At 45.5% G+C, this 23,045-nt stretch overlaps 2 protein-coding genes across 4 annotated transcripts; both read right to left on the reverse strand.

Moving 5' to 3' along the window:
• Window positions 1-827: 827 nt before the first annotated feature.
• clic5b (chloride intracellular channel 5b) lies at window positions 828-14,754 on the reverse strand. Of its 2 annotated transcripts, none has more exons than XM_056580919.1 (6): window positions 13,579-14,754; window positions 5,650-5,759; window positions 4,815-4,940; window positions 4,014-4,120; window positions 3,158-3,339; window positions 828-2,577 (listed from the first exon to the last, which is right to left on the reverse strand). In XM_056580919.1, exons 1-6 carry the CDS (start codon window positions 14,590-14,592, stop codon window positions 2,413-2,415), a joined length of 1,704 nt encoding a protein of 567 aa, XP_056436894.1. In that variant the 5' UTR covers window positions 14,593-14,754; the 3' UTR covers window positions 828-2,412. The 2 variants fall into 2 exon arrangements, with proteins under 2 accessions (XP_056436894.1, XP_056436895.1); XM_056580920.1 differs by lacking the exon at window positions 13,579-14,754 and adding an exon at window positions 10,044-10,486.
• Window positions 14,755-14,923: 169 nt separating this feature from the next.
• enpp5 (ectonucleotide pyrophosphatase/phosphodiesterase 5) lies at window positions 14,924-21,439 on the reverse strand. Of its 2 annotated transcripts, none has more exons than XM_056580921.1 (4): window positions 21,177-21,439; window positions 19,667-20,656; window positions 18,663-18,839; window positions 14,924-16,882 (listed from the first exon to the last, which is right to left on the reverse strand). In XM_056580921.1, exons 2-4 carry the CDS (start codon window positions 20,559-20,561, stop codon window positions 16,440-16,442), a joined length of 1,515 nt encoding a protein of 504 aa, XP_056436896.1. In that variant the 5' UTR covers window positions 20,562-20,656; window positions 21,177-21,439; the 3' UTR covers window positions 14,924-16,439. The 2 variants fall into 2 exon arrangements, with proteins under 2 accessions (XP_056436896.1, XP_056436897.1); XM_056580922.1 differs by having other exon boundaries at window positions 21,312-21,426.
• Between the last annotated feature and the right edge of the window lie 1,606 nt (window positions 21,440-23,045).

Raw genomic sequence — 23,045 nt, forward strand, 5'->3', positions numbered from 1 at the left:
TTTGAGAGGGGGGAAAAAATGGGAGACGGATCGGATGGCGGCGCTCTGGTTTTCCGTCTTAATGAGAGAGTGGGGAAGAGGGATGGTGTTTGATCCCTGGCATGGAAGCCTCTATTTAAGCTTGTCAACGGTCATCACTCTCTCTCCGTCCGCCCCTCTTTCTCTTGCTCCATCCCTCTCCCGCCTCTCCGTCTCTTCCTCGAGTCTAAACCTCTTCCTCCCTCTCTCCATCGCCCCCTCCCTCCTCCCTCCGTCAACCTCTCACTCAATCACTCGCTCTTTACTTCTCTCGTGCTCTCCCTCGTTCTCTTATTTCGCTTTTTGTCCCTCTACCTCCCCCTTCCATTCCCTCTCTCTGTCGCCGTCTCAACCTCTACCCTCTCTATCTCTCTCCCTCTTTTTCCTTTGCGTGGTGCTGTGGATGAGGAAACAGCACGAGGTTTGATCAACTCAACTTAGCCTTCAGGGTAATCAGTTGGATTGATTCCTTCATGGGTATGAAAGACAATATCCAGACTTTATACTTAACTCGACTGACCAGGTCAGCGAAAACCTTTTAGGGCGCAACCACTCACTTAATCAACATCGTGGGGGAAAGGAGAGAGAGAGAGAGAGAGAGAGAGAGAGAGAGAGAGAGAGAGAGAGAGAGAGAGAGAGAGAGAGAGAGAGAGAGAGAGAGAGAGAGAGAGAGAGAGAGAGAGAGAGAGAGAGAGAGAGAGAGAGAGAGAGAGAGAGAGAGAGAGAGAGAGAGAGAGAGAGAGAGAGGGGGGGGAAATAAAAGACAAAAGTCAAAGGGGAGAGAGAGAAAAAAAAACTGATCTCTGAAAATATTATTTTATTCGTATAATCTTTTTTTTCTCTTCTTTTTTGCAATGAGCAAAATGTCTTTCAGTCATCACGGTCCAATTTCATATCAAATGGAAGTCCAAACCACACACGGGCCTCGCGGGTTCCTCCTCGCGCAGAGCAGCATTGCTGCACGGGGGGACCTGAGCCAAAGACCATAAGCCCCGAGACACATTTCCATCCTACACTCTCCGTGGACAATGAACAACTTTTTTTTTTGTATTTTTTAATTCTTTTTTTTAATGTGAACTTTGAACTCTGGATGGAAATGGGAAATGGGTGATCTGGGGGCCTGGGGGCGAAAGGGGGGGTGGAAGGGGGGTGGATGGGGGTTGGCCAAGGTTATTGACCATGGCCGGCCCGGTCGGGAAGCTGGTTTTCATCGGAGCGCTAATGGCTCTCTGCAGGCTAATCAGGGCTGATTGGGCCGCTGGATAAATACTGTCTCCGCCCGTAAGATCAAGCGTAACCTAAGACAAGACCAATACGCACAGACCGAGCGCTAACAGCTAGGGGCGAAAACATACAGCAGGCTACGCGCTTGGGTCGAAATACATTCCCCCCAGCGCGTAAAATCAGAGACAATTGGCACCTACAATTTGAATTTTGTTTCTCTTTCTCTTGTCTCGTTTCTTTCCAAATCATGGCATGTGGTCGACAAAATAGAATTTCGTTATTCTAAAATGAAGCTCCCAGAATTCAGGAGACATCAGACGGTGCGCCTGCACAGTTGACAGCTGTTGAAAGTTGACAGCTGTCGATCAAAATCAATGCTGTGATCGCGTTGGTTGTTGCTCACATCTGAACCAACACAACAAGTAATTTCCCCTGCCCCTAATTATTACTCATTCAACTCACGGAAAGAAAAAGAAAAAAGAAACTTTAACATTTAACAATCTTATCGGCATTAAACAGCATTGTAGGGATAAATTGTTGATTAACTATATGCATGATTAAAATCCATTCAACACACAATCAGTGCTCGCTTAAATCATGAATTAATCAGAGTAAACGAATGAATACATGATGTCTGCTGGAGTCAGACAAAGGAATAAATAAAACCGGTACAGGAAGGTGGTGTCAAGGTTTGGCTGCAGACCTTTGCGGGCGGATACGTGCATAAGACCCCATTACAACAGAGCGCGGTTCGAAACACACATTACACGGAATAAAACCCAGGCTCGTTAGGGACTTGTCATGTGTAACCTGTAATCTGCAACAAAACTACTCTTATAAATAAATGTCTTCATATTTCATTTCCAATTTTTCTCGATGCTCTAGGCTTCACTGTTGCAGTAACAGGGGGCCAAGCCACTGGGAAAAAGGACATCCGTGCCACTATGCATGGGAGAGGCTGTTATGGAGGAGGATCTGTTGTGATTTACTAAGGCTAAAAAAAGCATGACCGTGTCGCAAAACACGACCTCAAAAGAAACCCAAGCTTTTGTTTTGTTTGAGCTCAACGACCGTGTGGATCAGCCGTCGTTGCCGGTCTGTTTGTTTCGCGTTGTTGACGCATTTCGTCCGTGCGATGTCGCTCTGTCGCTCTGTCGCTCTGTCACCCGGTTACTTGGCCAGCCGCTTCGCCACGTCCTTGTAGGCGGTCTGGATCTCGGCGTCGACTGCGCACGTGTTGGTGAACTCGTCGCGTGTGTACGCGTTCTTCAGGTACCGCAGCACGCCCGTCAGGTCGGCGGGGACGTCGTAGTTGCGGTACTTCTTAGCGACGACCTGATGGAGCGAGCGAGGGAGGAGAGGAGGATGAGGAGGAGGAGGGTGGAGGAAATTAAAGAACAAGAAGAACAAGAAGAGGAAGATGGAGGAAGAGAAAGAGAAGGAGAATAAAGAACAACTATAAATTAGAAAAATAACAAAATTACGAAAATAAGGAAGTAGTTTACAAACAACTTACTTCAGGTTACGGAGTAACTGAACACAGTAAGTTCATTTTTAACAAACTTATTTCATTTTTTAACTCACTCGGAGGGGCTCAATCTTACACACTTGGCCTTTAAAACACGTAAAAAACAGACTGTGAAATTCCCAGTAACTTAGTGGCAGCAATTGACAAGTAACTTAATGTAGAAACAAATCACAGTATTATAACTTAAAGACAAAGTAATAGCCAAGTAGCCTACTGTATATTTGGTTACAGTCGTAGTGTGTTAACTATCAAATAAAACACAGCAATAAACTGCGCAGAAACACAGCAAATAACCAGCCATTTTTTAACAGTTATATATAACTACTATATATACTGTAAATAGAACTACATCTTATTTCCAGGGTGGTTTGGCCCCCCTGCCCTCACCGTGACGATGTGGAGCTTGGGCAGCAGGTTGCAGTCGGCCAAGGTGAGCTCGTCCCCGTCCAGGAAGCTGCGGCTGGAGGCCTTCTCCTCCTCCATGCTGTCAGCGTCGATCTCCTCAGACAGCGGGCTGCTCAGGTAGTCGTCCAGCTTCTTCAGGGCCTTGGTCAACCCCTTCTCCAGCGCTGAGGGCACACACACACACACACACAAACGCATAGGCATAAACACACATGAATACACACACAGACACACGTACATGAACACACGCACAGCCACATGCTTAAACACATGATTGAACACACACATAGACACAGATGAACAGCATAAACACACACACAGACACACACACACACAAACTTGTTGTTGTTCGCTTCAGCACTTGCGGGGACCGACCCAGGGGTCAGCAGTTAACCTTTGCGGGACACTTTATTATTCATAAAATTTAATGTTACGTTTGACATTTATTCGATGAGGATTGCCCTTGTCAAGGTGGCAAATTGACAACCATGCATCCACTTATCCACTTAAATAAGGGAAGGCAAACATGTACATTCAACAGGTTATATTTCTCGGTGGTCATTTGCCGCCAGTAAAAGAAACGCTCACTAGGGGGAAGCACAGCAGATCTAACCGGTCCCGTTCGGAAATATTGACTGTTGCTACCACCTAGTGGCGGAACACAGACATGACAGGCTGCTTCGGCCCTGGCTGCCAATGAGCTTATCCATCCTCACGAAGCGCTGCGTGTGTACAGTGTACCATATCCAGATCATCCTTTCACGCCTGTCTTCCCGCACGGGCCAACGCCACCTCCGCTTATGTGTGAGCGTCTGTGTGAGTGTTTGTGTGTGCCCACCGGCGTTGGCATCAGGCTTGGTGTTCTTGATGAAAGCGGAGAACTTGGCGAAGATGTCATTTCCTGCCGTGTTGGACTCCCTCTGCCTGGCTGCTAGCCTGGGATACCTGAGAGAGAGAGAGAGAGAGAGAGAGAGAGGGAGAGAGAGAGAGAGGGGGAGAGAGAGAGAGAGAGAGAGAGAGAGAGAGAGAGAGAGAGAGAGAGAGAGAGAGAGAGAGAGAGAGAGAGAGAGAGAGAGAGAGAGAGATGCAGCAGTAACACATGAGCCATCTGGAAAACATTAAAACACCTAGATGCACTCTCAGAGAGAGCAGGAGCGAGAGGGAGACATGGAAACATGGTTCACGGAGGCAGTGAATTGGCTCTGTGTGTGATCTGTGTGCATTCGACAAATGAGGGATAGCGTTTTTGGGATGAAAGAAAAAAAAATCCCTGGCGTGAATAACATGGCAGTAAAATAAAGACTTCTCTCACACACGGGACTGACACTTTGGTTTGATTCATAGAAACAAGTGACGCTTGGCGAACACTGATTCATGGCTGATTTATTCTAGACTAAATGGAATTGCCATTCCTTCTTTCTTCTATCCATACTTTGTACTTCTTTTTTACAACTTTTTACGAGCTTGTATACACCAGCAATGATTGTTGGATATGTCCTAGCCGCCTACTGTTAGTAAAACATTGGCAGAAGAAGCTATGCCTCAGCAGGTAAGAAACAAATCAGGAAAGACTTTACTGTTATTTATACTACGGCTGACGTTGGGCTTTTAATTGTGTTATGTGGCTGGGGTCTTTTACTTTGGAGGAGCGAGCATTTCCTCCAGGAACTCCTCGATCTTGTTGATGTCCGTCTTGACCTCGCCGTTGTAGGTCAGGAACGGGGGGTGTGTGCCAGGAGCCAGGTTATGCAAATCGGCGGGTTTCCTACAAGAAGAGCAGCGTCAGACTAAGTACGTGTGTGTGTGTGTGTGTTCCTTATTAACTTGATGTGATGTGTGTGTGTGTGTGTGCGTGTGCGTGTGCGTGTGTGTGTGTGTGTTCCTTATTAACTTGATGTGATGTGAGTGAGTGAGTGAGTGAGTGAGTGAGTGAGTGAGTGAGTGAGTGAGTGAGTGAGTGAGTGAGTGAGTGAGTGAGTGAGTGAGTGAGTGAGTGAGTGAGTGAGTGAGTGAGTGAGTGAGTGAGTGTGTGTGTGAGTGCGATTGCACATACGTCTGTGTATGTGTGCTTGTGTGTGGACGTTTGTGAGTGTGTGAGAGTGCGCTTGTGCGAGTGTGGATGTTTAGGGCGTGTGCACAAGTATGTGTGTTCAAGTTCTTTTATTATTTTATTATTATTTTGATTATTTTATCTTTACACGCAAAGATGTGATAGCTGGCAATGACATTTTTCTGTCCCAAGCTCTCCTTAACAATGCAATAATATAAAAAATAAAATAAAAAATAGTATAAGTTAAGAGTAAACAGAGTAACAAAGAACCAAATAGTTTAAATACAACTAGAATAGTGTGTGTGTGTGTGTGTGTGTGTGTGTGTGTGTGTGTGTGTGTGTGTGTGTGTGTGTGTGTGTGTGTGTGTTCGTGTGTGTGTGTGTGTGTGCACGTGCGTGCGTGCGTGCGTGCGTGTGTCCCTACCTCTTGAGGTCCACCGTAGTGACGTTGAACACAACCCCTTTCAGCCACAGGATCATGAAGAGTCTCTGGGAGAAAGGACAGTTCCCGATGCTCTCTCCATCGCTGCCAGCCTGTACTCAACGCACACACAACCACACACGCACACACAAACACACACACCAAACACATGCACACACACAGGATTACTGAAACACGCCATTAGGGCCAGCGTGTCTGCAAATGTCTCTCTCTTGCACTCTCTCTGTCCCTCTATCTCTCACACACACACACACACACACACACACACACACACACACACACACACACACACACACACACACACACACACACACACACACACACACACACACACACACACACACACACACACGTGATTCGGATCACTGACAGCCTCTGCTTGGTTTAAAGATGGATTGATGCATACGGTAGGATAATATTATTAGTCGCACAGTACAGCAGTATTACATTTGAATAATGGTCAATTTGAATACAATGCAAAGTCAGTCAAATATCCAGTTTCCATTTTATGGAAATTGATATGAAATATGACATGATATTTTATTTATATACTTATGTATTTATGTCTTTATGTCTTTACATATTTATTATTATTATGTACTAATGTATTTATCTATAATTGCATTGCACGTCAGGGGATGTGGGATAGGATTTGGTTTCCAGGGTTTAATCTGAGCAGCTCATCATTAGGGCAACAAGGCTTCACCAGGGACATGAAGGTCTTTGTGGCCAGTGACTAATGTGATAAACGATGCGGCATCAGACTAAAATGTGGCCATAGTCCTCACAGAGAAACTGACCGGTCTGCGGTCCTGACCAGCTCCACCGCAGGTCATAAACAAAGCCACGGTTTGGAGTCCGACGGGGGCTACCTCTGCTGAGAACATAACTCACTCATTGTGACCGTAACATGCTTTGGATAAACGCCTTCATCACCTGGCCGGTGTATAAATGGACTGCAGTGGCCCGTATACTTTCTTCTGTTGCATGGGGACATGGACCTAGTCCTCATTTTGGGAGTGACTATGAGGCTAAAGGGATGAACGAACGGGTTATGGAATGGATGACCTGAGTTACCCGACAGTCACCCCCTTGTTTTGACTCATTTCACAATGACCCTCACATCACACGTGAGGGCAGCCGGATACACGCTCGTCAGTTCAACCTGCAGTGCAGTGGACCGTACCAACTGGGAAGGCTGATCCACTCGTCCAACATCTGGGGGGTCAACACGTCCGCTGGGGGTCAAATTTGTGCCCTTCATGCATCTTCCAGGCTCAGAATGTCATGATCCAGAATCCGATTAAATAATTGGAAGCGAATTATTACGCAAAGCACCATTTAATTATAATAACACTCAACAAAACTTTAACCAATTAATTTGATTCAAAATAGCAAGGAATTAAGACCGGCAGAATTTGATACTACATTACTTTAACGATGGTGCAAATTATGAATCGCTTTTAATTCATCAAGAGGCACCTATTTTTATAATAACAACCTATTATTAAAAAGAATGGTGGAATTTCATAGAACTACAGTGCTACTATGAGGGGTAGCAGTCCTCTACCACTAAGGGTACTCCCATGTTTTCTGTGCACACAGGGGCCGAGCACGGACACCTAATCAGGTGGACCTGCTGAATAATACATTGTGCTTCCATTAGCAGGTTCGGCGCCCAGTAGGGCAGCGGGTCACAGATCCTGAGGGGACCTCAGTCACTCCACACAACAGAAATGCCCCCATGTCCCATGTTCGGGGGGGGGGGGGGTACAGCACACAGGTCAATGCCCACTGGGTTAAGTCAACCGGGGATGTTATTGACTAGGTTTGGCCTGGGTTGTTGTGGCTTATTTGAGCGGTGTTGGGTGGAAACACTACTGTCTGTGTTTAGGACTTTGAGGAAGAGAGGGAATTGGCTCCTGAGCTATGATGTGTGACTTGCTTTTCCATGTTATTGATTTATTCCTGGCTTTGTTATTATTACGATTGAAATAATAATAAAATCAATGTAAATCAATGTTGTCATTTTCCCTCCCACTTTCACATAGCCTACAGCCTAGTATCCAAACCACACAACATGTTTTTGTTTTTTCTTTCTATCAGCAACAGTTTAAAAATAAACCCAACACGTAAGTGAACATATATTGGTAGCATACATAACAGTGTGACCACAGCTCTTGCTAGCAAACACCAGAAAGCAGCCGTGTTCATCCAAAAGTAGCTGAGCCAACTGTATACGTTTGCCAGCCATTGACTGAGCTGTGTGCTGGACTCGGGGCTCTGTGTGTGTGTGTATTGTGGTGTTACTGGACTGAATGGGGGGAAAACAATAACCAGCTGTCCTTGATAATAGCCAATCAACATCTAGAACCCATGGGGGACAAAACACTCTCTCACATACACACACACAAAACACACACACTCACGCACGTGCACACAAAGGGCACTGCGTGCGGGCGAGCGAGCACAGAGATACACAAACACTAGCACCCACCTATGAGCTAGGTAACAATCCATCCATCTATCCATCCATTCATGGACTCCTCTATCATCCATCAACCCACCTACCCATCCCTCCCTCCGTCCCTCCATTCATCTATCCATCCATCCATCCCTCCAGCCCTCCTCCTATCCATTCATCCAGTGTCTACCCCAGGTCATATTACTATGGGCATTGGTCCAGGTTTTGTCTATCAACACTAGTGGACCAGCATACGTGTTTGAGGAACGTAGGAAACCATAGTGCCCAGGGAAGACCCTCAGAGACAGGACCAATCTCAGGTGTTTCACCCTGGATATCTGAAGCTCTGGGTGAAGCCACCTTAGCACCAACTCCAAGCCCTATAAACTCTACAGGTGAATGTGACAGTGTATACTACTACAGCTGTATACAATGGAAGGTTTTTCTTCTGTACAATTTTTACATATAAATAGGAAACCTCAGGACTTAGCTCACAAGAGTGATTCTTTATAATAAGAAAAGTCAACAAATATATCCTTAAAACTCATGATACATGATGAAGCATGCAGTAAAATATATCATTATAATTCTTGCCTCCTGCCATCGAAGCAAACTGTGTAATTATAAACCCTTGCCCTAGCCAGAGACTTACAGCTCTGTACAGAAGTGTTTATTACATACGCTGACTATTATTCACTTTACAATTTGATTACTCCCATCCACTGGTAGACTTTATTCACAGTGTTGCTAGTCTAGAAACATATTTCCACCGTATGGTGGGGATATCAAATGTTCATCATGTGGCATTAGGGAATCAGTTGTAAGGAACATTCACACTTCATCTAGGTCAGATCTCTGATGGCCACCTGGAGAGACCTTTATGTGTTTCTGCTACCATGAAAACCCCAAATGCTGTTCGAAAACCTCAACTGTGCATAGAAGTTCAAATAAACATTTGCCTAAGAGTATATGGGGTGAAAATGTCAAATCATAAATACAGAGAAAAACCTAAATCATTTGTCGACACAAACTCCCGTTTTTGTAGCTGCCCGATTCGGTTAGAAAGTGTCTTGTAGTGGAAAGGCTGTGATGCAATCTAATTGTCTTGATGATCCTCCCTCTGGGGACCTGACTACTGGCTACCAAACTAGCGGGTTGGCTGATTCCACCTGCCGCGCCGGCTAATTGGCTCATCCTCCATGTTCTCTCACCTGCGTACAGTTCACCTGCCTCAGGTACTTTTCATCGCCTCTACCTTTCCCCTAGAGACAGGTGGAGGGGTTGTTAAACCACATGGGCTGTTAGAGTATTAAAAACAACACGCTGGTACATTAGGATCTGAGTTCATTTAACAGCTCTGTACTAAACGTATTAAGTTTAGTAGAACTCAGCAGAACTGAGTTTACAAGATCTATATGCTCTGTACTAAAGGTATTAAGTTTGATGCACATCCTTATTAACTTCCTCCTTGGCTCCATCATCTTTATTATTTTATTTTTCAAAGGCTTATGCCTTATCCCCCGAATGCTAAGACCAAAGCAATAGATGCAATCCGGGAGAACGATCCCATAAGAGCAGGTTGATCGTGTGTAAACGATAGGGACCAAGCAGCGGCCCATGATGAACACATTGTGCCCTGGACGGCTCGTGGTTACAGCGCCAGGGATCGCTGTCACCCTCGCACACGCTCCGTCAAGCGCTCAGCCCGGCCTACGGTGTAACCCGACCAGAGCTATTGGGTTGCACACACTTTCCAATACACACACACACACACACACACACACACACACACACACACACACACATCGACCGGCTCCCTGTATCCCCTAACGACACCATAGGAATGATGTTGAATAAACTCCACCGCAACCGGCACCAGCACCACGAGCCCTCAACTCATCTCTTGTCTTACCTTGACAAAGAGCTCGATCTCCGGGTCTCTGTCCGGATCATCACAAGACATGGTACCCCTGCTCACAGCCTTTCCGGTGACGTTTTAAACACAGCCCTACACAAGACTTAAGTCCTCAGATTCAGGGCGGGAAAGGTCTACATCCTCGATCAAGGGGAAATCCCTGAGTGCTTGTTCCTTGATCTTGGAATGACAGCAATGCGTTCCTTCAGCAGCTGCCAATAAGTGCCTTAATGGACTTCCTCCTATCCCTAGACTCTGTGGCTCCTCTTGCCCGGGTTTTTCGGTGTCCTACACAGGTGAAGCGGGGAGAGGGAATCCGGACGCAGGCAAAGCAGGTGGTGGTCCGCGACAGAAGACGGAGCCCTGGGCTTTGATTTGGCCGGAAAGCAGGGCTACAGCTGTGGACTGGAGCTGCCTGCTCACTGACAGGCAGTGCTGAACAGGTGTCACCCTGAGGGAGGGAGGGGAGGGAGGGAGGGAGGGGGGGGGGGGGGAGGGAGGGAGGTGGAGTGGGAAAGGTGGGGTGAGGGGGATGGGGGTGGGTGGAGCCCGGTTGCACTGGACCGTCTTCTTATTTCAGTTATATTTTCTACTTCTTACCAAAGTCTATACTTTTGGTTCTGCACTATTGTGTGTGAGCAAAGTCCAAAAAAAGATAAAAAAAGACTAGTCAACTTTATTTGGCCAATGATTTGTGTACAGTGTGTGGTGCGTGTGAGTGTTTGCATGTGTGCTTGCACGTGTGTGTGTGTGTGTGTGTGTGTGTGTGTGTGTGTGTGTGTGTGTGTGTGTGTGTGTGTGTGTGTGTGTGTGTGTGTGTGTGTGTGTGTGTGTGCGCGTTTAGGTTGTTTTCTTTTTTCACTAGTGAAAACCAGAGGAAGTCTTCCACGTGAATTATTGATGCTATGCTTTGGTTTTAACAAGACTTCTTTTGGTTTAAAATTGTATCTTGTAAGAGCCCATACATTGCTACTTAACTGAAGCACATCATAAAATCACTAATAGCCTCATGACAATACGAATGATAATGTACTATACCAATGATTTAATTGTAAGAGTTTGCAGTTTTCCCAAGAGGAAACCTATAAACATAATACATCGGGGATGGTGGGACTGGTGAACCGGAGCTGTCATTACTTGAAACCCTTCCTAAATACACAACAGCGCCCTCTCCTGGCAGACACATTAAAGGGACGCACAGAATTACCTTCTCACTCCTAATTGCTCCTTTATATGGGGAGTAGAGAAATTCACTGAACTTCTATTCCTGTACTGTGGCTTCACAAACCTCCGACTTGTAATATAATTTTCGAGATGAGCCTTCCTAATTGCTTAAAGCATAGGGTTGCCTAGGTGATTGGTAAAACTATAATTTTCCTATTTTTACCGGAACAGACAAATTCGCTGTTCAGTTTGAATGGATTCAAAAGGACCATGAACGAAAATAAATACAAAAGGCTATCAGAAACAAATTTGGATGACTGTAGATCACAAATGCACTAATCTCACTCCGGGAGCACTTTTTAAGAAAAGGTGAAAATGTTCAGAACCACCTTTACCTCGTCAAAATGTTAAGGCTAATCATTCACCTGCCTGTCAATCAGTAACAGAAGAACCTCTGTCTCTCCTGGGCTACATAGACAAGGGTCTTTGAACCCTTCTGGGATAAATCCGTACAATAGCTCTGGGCCAGCTATCTCATGAGCTAAAGTTCAGCGCTGTGTGGATGTGCACAGACTATCCTGACAGAAACGGCATAACCTTGAGGTCACAGGAGTAAAACTAGTTAAATAGTTAGACCACAATGTCTGTTTTGTAAAATACGATAGGAGAAATAGGGTTGTGTTGCGCAGCCATGCGGGTCTTTCGTGAAAAACTGCATTGTTAACTTATCTCTTCTTTGATCTAAGGGGATAGGCAAATATCATGGGTTCACTGTTATCAGAGAACAGGTATATAGGCTGTATACAGGCTCGATAAGCCCGTCCCCATATCCTAGAACTTTATCATTGCAGTTTATAGACACTAATGCATCTTGAACACTACACACATGTTCTTACATTATTATATTCCATTCAATTTGACCTCAACTGTTCAGCTTGTTATGCTTCAATTTTGTCTGTCCATTACGGCACCCATGAACCTCCTTACCACCCCTGGGAAGAGGGATCCCTCCTTCTGCGCTGTCTCCCATGATGATTAAGGGAGGTCATTTTTTTATTATGGGGATTATGGGGAGGGGGAAGAGGGGGTTAAGAGCGTTGTCATAAATGTGGCGGCCTGTGAAACCCTTTGAGACTATCACTAATCCTATCCTATATGTGTTTGGATATTGGATAAGTATATCAAAATATATCTTGAATTGTGTAATCACTCACCCACCCAAGCCTCATAAGGATCTTTGTAAATCGAACGCATTTTAAACCAAACTGCTTAATAATAGCAGGTAAAAATCGTTACTCAGTGCCAGTTTACATCCACCTTCTGTTCAAATTACTTTTAAGCATTCAGTCACTGAAAGCAAGAGTTATAGCTTATGACTACACTTTCGAATGTAATGGGTGTTTGGAATCTGACCGCACCTGTTTGAAGCCTCTTATACTGGAATGACATAACAAGGGTGTGTAGAAGTGTATATTTTCAACCTCTACCGGTAGATTAGCCCTTTGAAGTGATTTTTTTTTTTCATATTTGTAGTGGGATGTTAGTGACTTCATCTGTAAATGATTCTGCATTTTTCAGTTTACTATTGAAACAACTACATTCATTGTTAGAGGCATATTTTAACTACCTTACTTAATATTATTTCTGAAATCTGATGCATTTCTTTGAAAGCTTGAATTACATCCTTTAGCTATAAAAGCAGAGTTGACATGAAACTTGGAGAGGATCGCATTCACCCTGACTTTGTCACACTCTCACAATCAGCAAAGTGACCCCTGTGCCAGCAGATTACAGAGAGAGGCCGGCTTTCGGAATAACAGGAAAACACACAATAGCATTTACTCAGGCGTAAGGTTTCTATGGTCACCTGTACGGTGACCAAGTTAATTATTACATTAAACCGCAGGTAAAAAAAAAACATGTCAAAGACAAGTGGGCTCCAGACTCAAAGGCAAACTTTACACACACTTTTCCACTTTCTCTCCTTTATATTCGGTAACGTAAATAGCTTACTTTGTGTTGCAATGTTGCTTATTAAATCACGTCCACTTCCAGAATGAGACACTCCTGGGTAACCAATAGCCCAAATGACCTTAGGCTCAGTCAACGTTGGCCTAAAGGTCATGCATTTTCCTCTATATCTTCCCCTAATGTATTTAGGCCAAGGACGTCCCCTGTCTTTGGTACAATTACATAATTAATTTGACGCATGGTTACATATTGTCTCAATAATAAAAGGAAATATTGTGTTTGATATTGGTATTAGATAAATTATGGAAAACTATTTTTTCGGTTGGGGTTGGGGTTTTGGTGTGGTGTGGTGTTGTGATGTGTTTGGAAATCGTTTTATAATAGTTTTTATATTTACCTTGACAAAAAGAGATATGTCGGGCTGTTCGGAGTCTACTGCCAGAGCCGCGCTGGTTTCGTCCAACGTGTCGTTCTCCAGAGTTACGAGGCTGAATCCGCTTGTCTCCTCCGCCTCTGGAAGGACCTGCTCAGCGTCGGGAACGCATGCCACCACCGCCACATCTTCTTCTGGTTCTTGTTTTTCCACGGTTCCTACCACTACGAGCGGGATCGGAGGATCTTCACACGGATCTCCGTGTGCATCTGAAGATGCTGAGGAGGACCGTCTCGAGCCGGTACCCTCTCCATCTCCTACCGCCTCCTCCCCACCTTCCGTCAATCGCAGTTCCTCCATCTTCGCCTCCACTTGTGAGTCCTCCACAATTGCCTCCACTTGTGGCTCCTCCACCTTCGCCTCTACTTGTAGCTCCTCCACCTTTGCCTCTTCTTGTGGCTCCTCCACATTCACCTCTTGTTCCTCCTGCGCCTTCGCCTCCACTGGTTGCTCCACCTGCGCCTCGACTTCTTGCTCCTCCACCTGCGCCTGCACTTGTTGCTCGACCTTCACGTCCACTTGTGGCTCCTCCACCTTCGCCTCTACTTGTAGCTCCTCCACCTTTGCCTCTTCTTGTGGCTCCTTCACATTCACCTCTTGTTCCTCCTGCGCCTTCGCCTCCACTGGTTGCTCCACCTGCGCCTCGACTTCTTGCTCCTCCACCTGCGCCTGCACTTGTTGCTCGACCTTCACGTCCACTTGTGGCTCCTCGACCTTCGCCTCTACTTGTTGCTCCACCTGCTCCTCCTCGTCCACCATGATGGTGTCTCTGGTGTCTATGTAGTCGGGCGATGAGCGCTTCTCTTCTTCCACTTCGACTGGAGGAGCGCTGACCTGCTGTTCCTCGCTGTTCGACTCTCTCAACTCCTGGGCGTCTCCTGGGTTCTTCTCGCACACCGGCGCAGGGTTCTTGTGATGATCCGCTGGTTTTTCAGAAATATTGATTTCATCACTGATCCTCTCGCATGCGTCTTCCATGTTCGTTGGGTTATGCTGATGTGAAAGTAGAAACCTGCAATTCAGTTGTTTGAAGTAGTGGTAGTGAAGCGGCCAAACTAAGGCGAATCAAAGTCATAAGGGTTACACACACGCGCTAACACACTCATATACTACCCGAGCTGCCACTGTTCCCGAATGCGCACACGGTCGAATTCCAGAGATAACTTACACGAGATCTTTGAGCCTTCGAGTTAACAGGTGATTTATGCAAATGAAGGGGGCTTGGCTGTTTTAATGGTGCCCCCTCCCCGCACACACATAAACACATCGACCATTGGGATCAATTAAAACTAAGTATATCGTTACTTGGTTTCACATTAGTATTTTATTTCTGACCAAATCGATTGATTAACATAGCAAAGAAATCAAATTTATCTGTGGGTAAATATTAAATTCAAAGTTAACGGTCAACTGACAATCTACTTGTAATACATGGGTATATTTGAATTCTTCGTTAATTCTCATAAAATTAGCATTTTTATATAAATATCAATCTAACTTAGCAAAAAGTATATCACAGTGGTGTCTGTCCTTTTTGGCACAGGTTATGTGTTATGCATTTTAAACTTCAACCAATTCATTTGAAAATATTTTTTTCTTTTACAAAATAGTAAGGAATTAAGACCGGCAGAATTAGATACTACATTACGATAGTGCTAATCAGAAAGCTTTTTTTTTTTTATCCAGAGGCACCTATCTTTAAAATAATTACCTATTATAAAAAAAATGGCGGCTACAGACAAGCAGTGCAAATGACACATGACCCTAAAGCATCCTGACACCACCTCTGCGTTTCATTTTCCATTTCGATCCTTTTAGTGCAAATCAGGGGAACAGCTCCTGCAAATCATGCCTACAGTCTTCTCAACCAAACAACCAAAACACTTTTTCAATCACCTTATACGACAAAATACTGACCATTGCACTTCACAGTTCACCAAAAAATGGCTGTGGTAAATGACAGCCAAAGCACAAACACACGGGCAACCACAACTATCTTCAGTACAGAAATATGCCCGGGAACACAGAAAAAAAAAAACTCTGAAAAGAAACAATTCATGTCCAACAGACAAACTAACGAACAATTGCACACTTTAGAGATATGTCGAGTGCGAAGTTAAAAGGCAAATGGTAAATAAAAGGAACAATACTCAACCAAGAATACGACTCAACCAAGCAAATGAAAGGCTTCCTAAAAATACCACTGAATGAACAAATTGTGGCAAAAATAAATAAAAGCTTAGCTTGGGTATTTTCGTACCAATGTACATATCTGGTTAACATAACAATTGAAAGATGTCTCCTAAGACAAAGCAGGCAAGGAGCAGTTCAAGTGTAGCTGTGCCTTCGGGTTTAAACCAGCTAGGTTACTAATGGAATCACATGTTGTATATGTATGTAATGGCATTTTATAAATTTGTCAAATATGGAGACAAAACTGCCAACATTGAGATGAAAGAGGGCAACCAATAACCCTAAATAAAAATCACATTCAAAGAAAAGCAACTGGTGAGTCCTAAGTAAAGGTTTTGCTTTTTAAAACCCGTCCTGTCCCAGAAACCTACCCTAGCCACCCTTAGATCCACACTCATAGGCAGGCTGCGTTCAATACCGCAGTGTCCCCTCAATAACAGCAAACAAAACAAGCGTTTTATTATTAATACAACACAAAGATAACATTAATAATAGTAGCTAGCGATGAGTGGGGCTCAAGGAAGGGGCTTAGGAGCTGCTTCCAGGTCGAGGCAGAACTTTAAATTTTTCACCCTGCGCGTTTATCTTTGTTTTGCCGTAGCTCTACCGCTTGCCTCCGCCGGGGCTCCCGTTTACAAGTGGAGGTCTTCCTGCAGCAGCGGCTGGGACATCTCCCTGCTCTGCATGGGCAGCGTGGGGAGCTGCTTTAGCGTCACCTGCTTGACAAACACCATGAGGAAGCCCAGCACCATCACCACGCCCAGCAGGGAGCCCACCGTGGGGGCGTAGGAGTAGGCCGGGGTGACCCCTCCGGGTGGGCCACTGCTGCTGCTGCTGGGGCTGCCGGTGGGGCCGGCGAAGGGGGCCTGGGAGGGCCCCACCACGAGGAGGTCCTGGACGTTGGCCAGGGAGCCGTTGTTGGGCAGGGGCCGCAGGGCCAGGATGTGACACATCAGGGGGTAGAGGTCGACGGAGCGCATGGAGTGCTTCACGTAGTTCTGCCGGAAGGCGGGGCCCCGGGCCAGGAACACGGGGTGCATGTTGGGTAACGAGTTGTTGTAGCCGTGGTTTCCCACTGAGAAAAGAAGAGAGAATGGCCCCGTTGAAATCCGTTAAAGTACATCCAGTAGCTGACAAGGATATCCACTGACACACTCGCAATCTACCGTGAATGCAAGGCCTTGGTTACACTTGTTGTTTCTGTGTATGTGTTTGCAATTGATAGCTGTAATTGCAATTTCCCATCCCTTAGGGGGCGCTCTACGGCACCTGTTAAGGTTAAGCTGTAACATTGTTCTCCCCAGAGTAAATCAGAGATAATTGGTTATCAATGTCTCGACCTGAATTCTTGTGTCGCTCCATTACTAAGAAGTTATCCATACATTATAATGAGAACATAATATAAATTGGCGATGACGGTATCGTCATAAATTCTACTCAGAAAGGGGCGGTGAAAGTCACGCTGGGAGGGAATTTTAGACGACAAAAACATCCACACTAACGTGCAGAAGTAGCTCATCAAGCAAAGGTCGCAGTTGGAAAAGAGGTGAGTTGGCAGAAAGGCCAGCCTGGCCAGAAAGTGAAAAATAGGACATCCCATTACTAAGAAGTTATCCATATATTATAATAAGAAATTATGGTTTCATTGCAACTTTAATCATCCGATCACGGCTGGACCACATTCAGATTAGACTTCATAGGTGCCTACCCCGAGCCTGCCAGGATTCTCTCGCGGTATGCCTGGTATGAAAAGGCCGCTACCAATATTTTTGCAATAGAAGACGGTTGAAAATACGCCATTGAGGTTTAACCGAGACTCGGTACCACGTCAACTTCATGGTCGGATGACACTGTCTGTTACAGGCTGAAATACATGCAAGTCAAGGCGGTCTGAATTTTCTCCGATATCTCGATGCGATGTACTACATGAATTCCACGCTCCCTCACTGCATGCCATTTCAAACAGCATCGACAACATAAGGGTTTTATCTTCCACCCAGAGGCATTTCATTTGACCAGGAAGTATTTCGGTGGGGAAAGCGAAATCCGACCGCAGGTCATGTCCCCCGAGTTCACATTCAAGTGTCTAGTACGGACGTCAGACCAGTTTGCATAGTTTGATTCCACACACAAAGCCTGACATTAAATAGGACACATTTATCAAAGATGAATGTTTAGATTGTAATATTCTGTGGCGTTTTGACAATGTTTAGGAATTAATATTGTTGAAGAAAGATTATTCCCAAAACGAAGAATAGACATCTTGTGTAAAAATCTTTTGTTTTTTTGGTCAATCTCAGAGCTCATTTGAGTGTGCTCTGATCCATGGCAAGCTCCATGTGTGCTATTCTTAGCTTGTGCAGACACATCGCTGCAACAGAGCTGAGATAACGAGACAGAACTACAACTCCCATGTCAGGCTTAAGGAGGGGGACCCAATATACAGCAGAATATATGATATTTGGTAGAAAGTCTTTCATCCCAAGGGTCCTTCAGCTATAGCACCCAACGCCGAGTGCATTGGGTGCGCTGGGGAATCAAACACCCCACAGCGGAAGTGTCGGGCACCAAGCACACAGTGTGAATGTCTCTTCATATTTGCAGCGTGACCCAAAACATAAATAGAGTCACATTGCAAAGCAGACAGAGCTTAAACGAAGCGCTGCTGTATTTGATCGCTTGCTGTGTACAGGAGCCAAGTCTACTTTGGACCTGAATATTCAAAAAACACTATTTCAGGTCTGACTCTGTCCCGCCAGAGACTTGTGCTTCCGAGCCATGCTACACACGGACAACATCAAAGGAGGCCTCAATTCAACACGTGCATAAGGAGGACCGGGGCTGGTGTAACGTACACATGAAGGTCCCGCTCCGGTTCTGTACGATGGTCCAGCCCTCCTCCGCCTCCAGGAGAATAGGCATGATCCGGTCATTGTGTCTGTAGTGGAAGTATTCTGGGATGTCCTCCTTCTTGTACACGTTCAGGTGAGGGTTGGCTTCCAGCAGGGAACTGTACACCTCCTCCAGCCTCCCTGAAGGAGGGAGAACATCCACTGGGGTTAGTGTTGTTGTGCGGGGGAAACAGTGCTGGGTTACAGGTGTTCCAGGGGCCTGGGAAGCAGGAACTAGAAATGACAAAATACCGACAACGAGCCTGGGCCAAGAAGGAAATCAGACCCCACTAACATAACAACTGGCAGGAAACATAGCCCTCAATTTCATTGATATGTGTTAATCAACAACATATTTTGGATGCCTATTATCCACTTGGCTGAACATAAGTGCTACAACGATGGTTAATGAATAGTGCATGAATAAGAGATAGATTGTAACATTTTCTACTGCAAAAAAGGGAAAAGACTATACCGCAGATATCTGCATGGTCGTTCTGACTTGTGAGCCAACAATAGAATATCTAAAAGGGGGCTGTAAGTATTATTTGAATAATTTATTAGAAAAAGCATGGCCATCTGTCAGCAAGTGAAATGCGCTGGGGGAATATGTCTGAGCCCGCCTCTGTATGAGCCCATTTCGGATTTTAGACAGCTCCAGGCCCATTTCTGACCAATCTCCTCCCTGATTGGTTCAGGGAATCTATCTTGCCTGTCAATCACAGGTGTCAATGGCGGGGAGGGACCATGAGTGCCTGATTTCGAAATCAGGCACTTATTTTCCAATCCTTTCTGCTGTTTACCACTCTCAAACCTGACCGACAGCACCTTTAAATTTCACTAAGAGAATGTATTCCTTTAAACATGAGGGGAAGCAAGGAATTAAGAGTTAAACCACACGTTGTGTTCGTTGTTGCTCCAGAGCCTCTCCTATTGTGAGGGTATACTGAAACAAGCTAAAGGCGTACCTTCTTTGGGCAGCAGCGCCACCACTGGGCTCTTGTCCACCCAGGTGTACCAATCCCTGCTAACGTACTGGTCCAGCTCTATGATCTTGTCTGGGAACAGCTGGGTCATGCCATGGTCGCTGGTCACGATGAGGTTCAGCCTCTCGTACAGGCGCGCCTTCTTCAGCTCGTTGCGCAGGAAGCCCAGCTTCTCGTCGATGTCCACGATCACCACGTCCATCAGGGAGCTCTCGGGACCCAGGTTGTGGCCGCTCTCGTCCGGCTCCTCCCAGTAGAGCACCCCGAAGTCAACCGCCTGCTCTTCGGGCGCCGTGAACCACTCTATGAGCTTCCTCACGCGGTCCTCGAAGGGCATCGAGGCGTTGTAGTCGAGGTAGCGCGTGGGGTACTCCCCGTGGATCTTCACGTCCGACCCTGGCCACATGGCCGCGCCGCTGCGGCCGCCCGCCCTCTGATTGGTCAACCACAGCGGCACTCCCTGCTCCCACCACAGCGGGTCGTAGATGCTGTCCGTCTCCATGGAGAAGGAGCGGTTGAGCGCGGGGTCGAACATCTCGTTGGCCACGATGCCGTGCGACTCGGCGTTCAGGCCCGTGACCAGGCTGTAGTGGTCGGGGAAGGTCTTGGTGATGTAGGCGTTCTCCACCACCTCCACCTTCACGCCCTCCCGCTTCAGGGCGAGGAAGTTGGGCGTGGGCACGCGGTTCACATAGTCCCAGCGGAAGCCGTCGAAGGACAGGAGCAGTAGCTTGGGCTTGTCCACCACGCCCTCGTCCCCGCCGCCGTGGTCCTTGCGTCTGTGATGACTGGCGTTTTGCAGCCACACAGGGCCTACCAGGAGGGCCCAGAGGCAAAACAGGTGGCAGGAGGCTCCACTCAGCGAGCAGCTCCGCATGGCGGACCTGGTGTCGAAGGACTGATGCCCAGCTAGTCACTGAGGTGAAGGGTATTCTTCGCAAGGTATAGTCCCGTCCGTGTCTATGTGTACGCCTGTGGATGAGACACATGTCACCCACACATGTTGACAGTCAACATTCTGTTTTCCTTTAGCTCTACGTAGAAGGGGCAGGATAGACATGCTTACTCAAGGTTACATTTATAATAAAGGTAAAACTGTATAGTCAGGGCACAGGAAATTGGCAGGCTAATGACGTCATAGACTTGTTTGGCAGATTATCGATATCGAGATTGCGTAGTAATTTAAGAGCAACAAAAACAAAATATATCGATCTATATTTAAATGCTCTTCACAGAAGGCGGAAACATATATTTAATATCTGCGACAATATCAAATGCTAAAGGAGACACAGACGAGGAAGATGTTGTTAGCAAACAAGGCTATGCTAAACAGCACCAGTTCCTCACGTAACGACAGAACAAAAGAGCACAATGAGATCCAATGACGTCCGTTGAAAACAAAGACACTGAATCGCCACTGTCAGACAACATGCCACTAGTCGTCACGGTCAATCGTAACGCAAACTGACGCCATGTCAACAACGTAGCATACCTTGTTATCCTAATCTCCACGTCCCCTGCTTAGCTCTGCACACAAAGATAAACAGTCAGGCCGGTTATTTCTGCATAAGGAAGTCCCGCCTATTTAAAGGGTTATAACCTCAAATCCAAAAAACGAAAAACCCACACTGGTGTTCTTTACGGAAAAGCGATTGACATATGCATCCCCCGAAATGCATACAGCTGATATCGGAGTTGCATAGTACTGAATCTCATTGCGATGTACTGTGTGAGCAGGTTGCAATGATGTAATGCAGGAGAAGAGGAGGAGGGGGCGGGGTAGAGATGCTGGGAGTTGGTGGGGGCTTGTTGTCTGCTGTTATAAATGTAAATCGTATGCGAGTTGGCTAGAAATGAATGTCACAAAAATGCACGAGTATTCTAAAGGTTTTATGGTAAGGTTGTATAGGATATGTGTACTATAGGCACTGCTATATATTGTCAAAAAATAACAACGCAACACGTAGGATTCAGTCATGGCAAATAAATAAATAATATTTGACCACGAGATGTCAGTCCAGTGCTGTCTCGGAGAGACAGAGCTTTGAGTACAACTACATCATTTCGAGAGTGGCATGGACCCTCTGTCGCATTCACTTAATCTAAAATAGATTTATGTTATTTTGTTTATTTTGGTAAAATATTATCTTTTGAAGCAATAGGCTACCCTTTTGTATTCGTTTTTATATAGGCCTATATTAACATTTTATTACCCCATGACATCTAAAAGTAGATTATTTTATTCTTGGGCACATATTAGTAGATAGATTGTATGTGATTGACAGAGCTACCCGTCTTCAGAGGGTGGTGTAACCTAACTACAATCTAATGTCCGGGGCTAGGTTGCTGTCTCTTTGTATTCCCCTTATGACCTCAGGCTCACGGTATTTAATACTCCTTACCACAGTCCCTCAAGAGTGCCCGTATTGGATGTTTATCCTCCTTTGGTATATAAGTACAATAACTGATTGTTTTTTTCGCAGTGTCCTTCAACTGAGATGATTGATCAATTTTAGTCACAGATGGATGCTTCTGCATGGCCACTCCCACTATGATGTCACGAACAGATCGATTGTGCCGGACCTGGTAAAATAGCAGGAATTCGTTGGATGGATTAGGGCAAAATGGATTGCTTGTTGTTTCATTGTCCTTTCACTGACCAATAAATTTGATTGCACAAATCGTACACATCTGATTCAGAGTCTTCCCAGACAATGTGGGACAGTGTAACGCAATTTGTATTTTGATTCCTCCAACAATAAGTTAACCTTGTTGATCAGTATTAAAAAAAACATACAATTTAAAAGGCTTTAAAGGTTAGTTGATAAAGGACAAAAAAATCGAATTTTTCAACGAGGATCCTATTTATTAAACAGACACTTGCATTTAGAGACACACTAAACATCTGTCACTGAGTAAAACACATATTTTGTAAATAGAGGTAAAGTGTGTGCAGCACTGGTAAAGCTTGTGCGTATGTGGCTCCTCTGTGTGCAACATCTATATTTCTCTTTCTATGATCATGTTAGTGTGCTAACGTTGTTGTGAATTTCCTCATGTGTGTGTCGTTTTTCCCAGTGTCATTGCACGTGTGTGAATCTCTTTATGTGTGCTGTGGATGCATGCTTCTCTGTATGTGTGCATGTGTGTGCATGTACGTGTGCATTTGGCCCTGTATGTGTGTTTGTTATTAGGTGTGTGTGCGTGTGTCTGTGTATATTTCTATGTGTCTGTGTCTCTTTGTTTTTCCTCCATGCCATTTAAGCTGACAGTGCACTGTGTGGGTCTATGTGGGAACTGTGTTGAGTGTTTCATACTCGTGTGTGTTCTGGGTGAAAAAAGCAGGCCTCTGTATTGGGGG

This window comes from Gadus chalcogrammus, chromosome 21, assembly GCF_026213295.1.
Source record: "Gadus chalcogrammus isolate NIFS_2021 chromosome 21, NIFS_Gcha_1.0, whole genome shotgun sequence".
Lineage (NCBI taxonomy): Eukaryota > Metazoa > Chordata > Actinopteri > Gadiformes > Gadidae > Gadus > Gadus chalcogrammus.